This window comes from Aphis gossypii, chromosome 2 (genome assembly GCF_020184175.1).
Source record: "Aphis gossypii isolate Hap1 chromosome 2, ASM2018417v2, whole genome shotgun sequence".
NCBI lineage: Eukaryota > Metazoa > Arthropoda > Insecta > Hemiptera > Aphididae > Aphis > Aphis gossypii.
The window spans coordinates 88,892,464-88,900,311 of record NC_065531.1 but is presented as its reverse complement, the minus strand read 5'-3'; the positions used below and the strand labels follow the sequence as shown (position 1 = coordinate 88,900,311).

At 34.8% G+C, this 7,848-nt stretch overlaps 3 protein-coding genes across 3 annotated transcripts; 2 read left to right on the top strand and 1 right to left on the bottom strand.

Annotated features, from left to right (window-relative positions):
• Window positions 1–998: 998 nt before the first annotated feature.
• On the bottom strand, window positions 999–2,219 carry LOC126549895 (uncharacterized). Its single transcript, XM_050200295.1, has one exon. The coding sequence runs from the start codon at window positions 2,217–2,219 to the stop codon at window positions 999–1,001; it is 1,221 nt and encodes a 406-aa protein (XP_050056252.1).
• An 886-nt stretch (window positions 2,220–3,105) lies between these two features.
• On the top strand, window positions 3,106–3,546 carry LOC126549894 (death-associated inhibitor of apoptosis 1-like). Its single transcript, XM_050200294.1, has one exon. The coding sequence runs from the start codon at window positions 3,106–3,108 to the stop codon at window positions 3,544–3,546; it is 441 nt and encodes a 146-aa protein (XP_050056251.1).
• Window positions 3,547–6,358: 2,812 nt separating this feature from the next.
• On the top strand, window positions 6,359–7,507 carry LOC126549893 (zinc finger BED domain-containing protein 5-like). Its single transcript, XM_050200293.1, has 2 exons — window positions 6,359–7,228; window positions 7,487–7,507. Exons 1-2 carry the CDS (start codon window positions 6,359–6,361, stop codon window positions 7,505–7,507), a joined length of 891 nt encoding a protein of 296 aa, XP_050056250.1.
• Window positions 7,508–7,848: the final 341 nt, after the last annotated feature.

The window sequence follows — 7,848 nt, the reverse complement described above, 5'->3', positions numbered from 1 at the left end:
TTATTAATATATGCTCAAACAGGAATATTGAGATTTACGATAGAAATTTTTGTTTATAAATGGTTGCTATAGGGGTTATAAGATTTGAGAATAATATTTATTTATTTGTGGTGCTATGGTAATATATAAAATTAATATAATGAATTACGGATTTTGATAAAATTTGGTAACCATTTAATAATATGGTCCAACTTAAAAGATAGAATAGTTTTTTTCAATATTTATTATTAATATATGTGGCGAGCGCCGATAATATTCTGGAACTGATGATTCGTTGTCACAGTAAATTTCAAATTCACAGCAATAGACTAACATAACAAGTTATACTAAGTTTTATTGTTTTACCAACAGGCAACAATACAAAAACCACAAGATGGCACATTATTGTATTTTACCAACTGTAGTAAAAAAAAAAAAATGACATAACTTTGAAACTTAAGTGTTAGAAATTATAAAATTCTTATACACATCTCGCGGGGTCCTCAATCTACCACGTGTGGATTGCCTACATGATAATATACTGCTCTCATAATCATAAGAGAGTCTCACGGCAACGGTAAGCAGAATGACTATAATATTATGACTTGAGTAACTCACTGACTGATAAACGTAGAGCCTGAACAATGATAGATCGATGCTTACAATTTACACGGTACATTCGTAAAATCGTATCACAAATTTAGTGTGTAATAAGAAAGCATTTTACAAAATTCGCATATTGAAGTGGTGCTTTCACAAGATTTTTGAGAATTAAAACAGTCAATGAAAATGTCTAAATTTTGAACACCGTTAAACCGAATAGTAAATAACAAATTAATCAAAATTCGAATCATATTATATAGAATTTGCATTTTTAACGGGCAACGAAGTGCACGGGGTCAGCTAGTAAATTATATAATATTATATTTTCAATTCGAATAAAAATATTTTTATGCATTATTATTTTAATTAATTATTATTTACAAGTAACTGGGTTTTTTGAAGGGGGAGACTCAGTCTCAAAGTCTCCCCAGACGAGCCGCCCCTGCAAAACATCGCTTACAGAAAAATAACTGATGCTCGCGATTATTTTTTTGCGGGCTGGCTAAACGCGAAAAATGCGTAATATACGCATAATGATTCTCGTCATCCTTTCCGGCGATCAGTAACAGATCAAAATGGTCCGCCTTTTCTTTGTCTGCGACACGCAGCGGGTACGCAACAGATTGAGTGCTCGATTTTGTTTTATTATTTTTATTTTTTTCGCAGTTTCTTATACCGTATAAATTTACGGTCGTGCCCGGATTCGATCTTTCGAATAATTTTATTTCCGACACGGGTGTGGGGACCGATAACGCAGAAAAGTCGTACCGGTGCTCTTCGCGTAAATAATTTGCGCCTACTCGCCTGCGGTTGTCATGCGGTACGTGTTTGGCGAGGATCGCCCACTTGAAACATTGCTGGTCGATATTTTGAGGGTTAACAACGGCCTTCCTATTCAAAATACTTTCCGGTAACGGCAAGTACGACGATTCCCCCATAGGCGTGTACTCGTACACGCCCAAGAGTAAGCCGTCGATACACGATAAGGTGAATCCACTGTATTTACCGGCGTAAGAGTCTTCGGCAAGAAGCGAGGTGAAGTCGCGATCGATCAAACCCTCTACATTGCTGTGCACATACAGTTCTAGGGCCGAAGTTTTAAACGCACGATTTTGGATCGAATTTTGCACGTTGGGTATAACGTACGTGGCCTCCAATTTCAGGTTGAATTTGATGGCGTTAATACGCACGCACTCGCGTAATTTCGCGATTAATTCCGACTCTATCGAGTTGAGGAACGCGCGATAGCTGACTATGTTTTCTACATTCTTCCTAAAATACCACACTATCGATCGATTAAGCGAAGACTCTATCTCAATAAAGCCGGGCGTATTAACCTTATCCATTCGCGTCATTTTCCGTTTGATATTTCGTCGGCTATTCTTGGTATGAGGGCCGCATTGTAGAGGGGACGGGGGTGAGCACGATCTAGTGTGCGCTTCGGTGACAGGGGGTGACCGTGTGTCCGGTCTGTTAGCTATTGGCTTTGCGGCGGGTGACGATATTTGGAGGGCGATAGCCGGTATTCGGGTCGCAGGGTAGATGTGGTCGCGGGGTGGCGGTGTGGTGGGATGACCCGTGTCGGAGGCCGAACAACTGGTTGAGCGTGCGGCGGTGTAGTGGTGTGGGGTGCCCATTTTATGACTGATTCATGACCTAACACATATTATATATATTAAGATATCGCCGATATTATTATATTTTATACGGGGAAAAAAATATTTACCCATTGCACCGCCTGTTGTCCGTACAGCGCTGTGGAATTCAAGAGTGTTTTTAGCGATCACTATTTTAAAAAACAATTTAATTAATAACCACGAGCAAATTATTGACGTTCCTCATCGTATGTGTGAAATTCTAATTTTACACAGAAAAAAACTGATTTAACTACTCTTATTGGGACGAATTAGTTTTTATACTTGTATAATATATACATGAAAAATGTGTACTTACTATGATAGTTTTGTACGTGGATACTGAGTTTGTCCCACCAGGTGAACGTCTTGAAGCATATCCCGCACGAATTCGTCTATCCATCGTGGGCTTTAGCGTGTCTATTAAGATTGCGCTTATGAACGTACACTTTTTCACATGATACACAGTTAAACATTTTTAAAAATTTAATATGATATTTAAAAGAGTGAGCGAAGTAATACGAATGTACAACAGTTGACGTTGAACTGCACTGACCGTCAGTGGCACACATGCGGCTGCGACACATACGAATATTTGGTGCGCGGGTTGTGAAGGGTATTCGTAAACATCAGCATGATGGTCGGTATCTGATAACTGGAGATAACGTTGTATACCGTGGATAACTATTCGAATATTTTAATTTACATTATTATTTTTATTATGAATGCTTTGCTTGGTTAGCATTCCTTACGAATTGTCACCATATAGTCATCAGTTGCTGGTAGTCCGTCGCACTGATTAGAAGCGTATTATTCACGTTTAAACGTTAACGGATAGAACACACTTTCTACGATTTAAATACAATTATTTTTTATACGACACATTACAATGAATTTATTAAAATGCTCCATCGGTTGTCGATCACTAGTGCGTTTGGTACAAGAGAACACGGATCCGGAATATCCTCAGTATACAAGCTTTTTATCGAGGCTGAAAACATTCGATTCATACCCGCCTCGATCGTATCAAGATAAATATTCACTGGCTGAATGCGGATTCATTTATTCCGGAACTAAGGATTTGGTACAATGTTACTACTGCGGCCTATTGCTGGTGAATTGGCAGGAAAATGATGAAGTTTGGCAGCAACACGCCGTGCATAACCCTAAATGCGTAAATGTGTTATTATATAAAGGCGCTCAATTTATTACGAATGTTCAAAATGAATTTAATGACATTCGTAATAATCGCGGTAATAGTAATGATCAAGTCCATAGATGTAAAACGGAATCGTATGATGTCGTCGGATATCATGTAGATTATTCATGAAGGTTATAACACGATAACCTGTATATTTTTATTGAATAAACATCTAATTATATTAAAATTAAACGATTCAATAGCGTTAGTATTTGACTCCGTATCCTACTAAAAGTATGCATGTATGTACATGTTTTACACATTTATGTATATGTTTTATACGTATATGTATATGTTTTATACGCGAATGTATATGTTTTACACATTTATGTATATGTTTAATACAGGTATGTATATGTTTTTATACGTATATGTATATGTATATGTTTTATACTTGTGCGTACTCACGGCGCTCGTGGTACAAGTGGCGGGGTTTTAGCGTGATAATATGGAGATATTGTACGGATGCGAGGCGAAAAACCACGTCAGCCCAAATGTACGGATAGATGGCGCCACCGTCGATGATAATATGATAGCGTCATAACACATATCGTATTTAGTTGATACGGGGCCGAAGAGCCGCGTCAGCCAAATGTTCGGACAAATGGGGCCACCGTCGACGACGTCGATAATAGTGTGGTGGGTGGGGCGACGGTGACGCGGTATGGGCGGCGGTGCACAGATAACGTAGTGTATAGGACGGGGTGAGGGGAGGGGTTGGCGCAGTATGGGCCAGAGTGGCCCGATGACGTAGTGGATAGGCGGGGGAGGGGGAGGGGGTGGCGCAATACAGGCGGGGGTGGTGAAGCGGGGGGGAGACCCAGTACCGGCTATTTCACCCTACTTGTCTCATCATTACAAAATACTTGTTGTCATTTTTAATTTTAACGTTTGAATTTTAGTGTTCAATTATTACTATCACGAATAATTCTTATTTTCTGGTAAGTTGTACTTTTAGTTATGTTAAAATGGTTTGAAAATGCAGGGATTAAAAATGTTTAAAAAATACGTTATTAAATTACATAATTTAAATATATAAATTAAATCGTTAACTGATTATAATTTTGATATCATTTTAGATTCTGAACGAGTGAAGAATGTATTGATTTTACAATGATGTATGTTTTTTTTTTTTTTTTTGTTTTTTTTTGTGTCTGTGTACAGCATAACTAGTCGAAATAATGCTCCAATTTCAAACAATGGGGGTGGTTTCCGATGTAAAAGTGAATATCCTTGGTGCATTATAGAGGTAAAAAGTTAACATTTTCCAACAGTTTTCAAAAAAAATCGAGAAAAACAAAAAAAAATGACGGAAAAACGGCAATTTTTACGCAAAACCAGTTTTCGACCAAATCGATTTTTTTTATGGTTGTAATTCAAAAACTAATCACTGAAAATACTTGAAATTTTCACCAAATGTTAATGTCAGTGGTATCCGTATATAGTTAAATTTTCAAAAATTTTGACTTTTTTTGAGTTATTTATAGACTACTGAAATTTTCGATTTTTTTGAAAATTTTTTTTTAAAGTGTCGATAAAAAATTTTTGGATGACCAAAAAGTTTTGAAAATTTAATACAAGGTTCCTTATGAGTTGTTTTTAATGTAGCTAAAAAAAAATAAAAATCGTTAGTCACAATTTTTTTTTATAAGCGTTTTTAGTTCAAATTTTTACGAAATCTGTCGAAAACGCGAAAATTTGCAAGAAATTTTGAAGTTGAAAAATCATAAAATTTTTTTCTTTTATAACTAAGTTTTGAAAATTTGGTACAAGGTTCTCCATACATTTTTCTTCAAATATCTGTAAAAAAAACTCTACCGGATTCAGGCAAAAAATTTTTATGAGTGTTTGAAATTTAAATTTTTACAAAAACCGCGTTAAATAACAGTTTAGCCTCAAACGATTTTTGATATTTGTTATTATTCAAAAAGTATAAGTCGTAGATACTTGAAAATTTTACCAGTTATTAAGATTCGCGTTTTCTTTACGTGATTTAAATTTCAAAATATTTTGACTTTTTTTGAGCTATTTATAGACAACTGAAATTTTCAATTTTTCTGAAAAAATATTTTTGAAGTGTCGATAAAATTTTTTGGCCCTATCAAAATACTTGAAAATTTAATACAAAGTTCCTCATATGTTATTCTTATAGTGATTAAAAAATTATAAGAATACATAGGCACAATTTTTTTTTATTAGCATTTGAAGTTCTAATTTTGACGAAAATTCGTCAAAATTATGAATATTTGCGAAATATTTGAAGTTGAAAAATCATAAAATTTTTTGTGTTTATAACTAAGGATTAAAAATACAACACTAAGTTTTCCATAAGTTTACCTTCAAGTATCTATAGAGAAAACTCGAAGCATCATTATAGGAAAAATTTTAAGTGCGTTTGAATTTTAAATTTTAACGAAATAGCGTAATGATAACGATTTATTCTCAAACGATTTTAAATATTTGTTATTATTCAAAAAGTATAAGTCGTAGATACTTGAAAATTTTACCAGTTATTAAGATTCGCGTTTTCTTTACGTGATTTAATTTTCAAAATATTTTTTAATATAAGCTGGTTTTTTTAAACCACCTTTTTCACCAACCACTAGAAATTATATCCTAGGCTGACAAATCATCTTCGTTCAGAATCGTTTTTCGTATACAATGATAACTATCATTGGATTCAAATTTAACACTCCTATAATATATAATAATGATCCATACAGCACCTAATGTACAGCAGAGCGGTACTCACTTGCCGACTTTTTTTAAAAATAACGTGTACGTTTTCGTTATGTTTAACGTTATGAGTATTTTTTTTCGTTTTTTCTGTTTTAAAAAAAAAAATTTTAATCCTTGTTTTAAATAATGATTATGCAATGTAAAATGTAAAATTTCTTGTCGGTGCAGTTTTGGTACCCGTTCCTTCATAATTTTTACTGAAATGGACACATGGCTCAAAACAGGGCGATTATTATCAGTAGAGAAGGCTGGTTTAACATCTACATGTAAAAGTCACACTTCGTCTATTCCATCGGAAAACTCGACTTCTCACTGTGAAGCTGCTCCTCTCCAAAAAGCCACTATCGAAAATGAAGCATCTCTATCTAAGGAATACACTCAAATCAATTGTTCAAAAGTTAAAAAAAGACGATATGATGAAGAATATTTATCTTTTGGATTTATTCCTATTGGAATTGACACGTTTCCTGATGTGAGGTGCGTAGTTTGTGAGAAAGTTCTCAGTAACAGTTCTTTGGCTTCTGCGAAGCTAAAGCGATATTTGGAATCTAACCATCCAAATCTGAAGTGGAAATGTCCGGATTTCTTTAGAATGAAGAAAGACATTTCAATTGAAAGTGCGACTTCTCTTACTATCTATGTAAAAGACGAAAATGAGAAAAACACAGAGGCTTCATTTAAATTGAGTTATAATATTGCACGTGCCGGAAAACCTCACACCATTGCCGAAAGTTTGATTAAACCTAGTATGATAGAAGTGGTCTCTTGTATTCTCGGAGATGATGCGGGAAGAAAAGTTGCAGCAGTGCAGTGCTCAAACAATACCATTTCTGATCGAATTCATAACATTTCTGATCACATTGAAGATGAATTTGTTTTTAGATTAATTAACTGTAACCAATTTTCCTTACAAATGGACGAAAGCACCGATGTTTCTGGGTTATCCAATGTTTCTGGGTTATCCATACTAATTGTTTTTGCTAGATATGCTCATGAGAAAACCATTCAAGAAGGATTGCTTATTTGTGAAAGTTTGGAAACGCATACCACAGGAGAAAACATTTTTGATGTAGTAAATAAATATTTAAAAAAAAAAATTGTCATGGCAAAAATGTGTGGACGTATGCACGGATGGTGCTGCTGCAATGGTTGGAAAGATAAAACGTGTAATAACTAGAATTAAAGAGGTAGCTCCAAAATGTAGTAACACCCACTGTATTTTACATCGCCATGCATTGGCAACCAAGAAACTTTCGACAGACTTTAAATCAGAACTAGATGTCACTGTTCAGTGCGTGAACTTTATAAAATCATGCCCTTTAAAAATAAGGCTGTTCAAGAAGCCTTGTGAGGAAATGGGGAGTGACCATCAGAATCTTATTTTACATACAGAAATCAGGTGGTTGTCCAAGGGCAAAGTTTTAACAAGACTTTTTGAATTGCGGGGTGAAGTAAAAATTTTCCTAAAGGAGCATACAAAAACAAATCTTTATGAATGGTTTCATGATGAAAATTTTCTAATAAAGCTAGCATACCTCTCTGACATTTTCAACAAGTTAAACGAAACGAACTTGAGTTTACAAGGAAAAGAAACTTCGATTTTTCAAGCCAATGATAGCTTGAAATGAAAGCTCTCATTGGAAAGTTGGACTTTTGGGTCGAATGTGTACGAGAAAATGATATTTCATGTTT

Bases quoted from the DNA above. Each gene is read 5' to 3' on its own strand.
- LOC126549894 (XM_050200294.1), top strand. From the start codon at position 3,106: ATGAATTTATTAAAATGCTCCATCGGTTGTCGATCACTAGTGCGTTTG.
- LOC126549895 (XM_050200295.1), bottom strand. From the start codon at position 2,219: ATGGGCACCCCACACCACTACACCGCCGCACGCTCAACCAGTTGTTCG.
- LOC126549893 (XM_050200293.1), top strand. From the start codon at position 6,359: ATGGACACATGGCTCAAAACAGGGCGATTATTATCAGTAGAGAAGGCT. The intron at 7,229-7,486 runs GTAAATAAATAT...TTTAAAAATAAG, and splicing joins GAGAAAACATTTTTGATGTA to GCTGTTCAAGAAGCCTTGTG.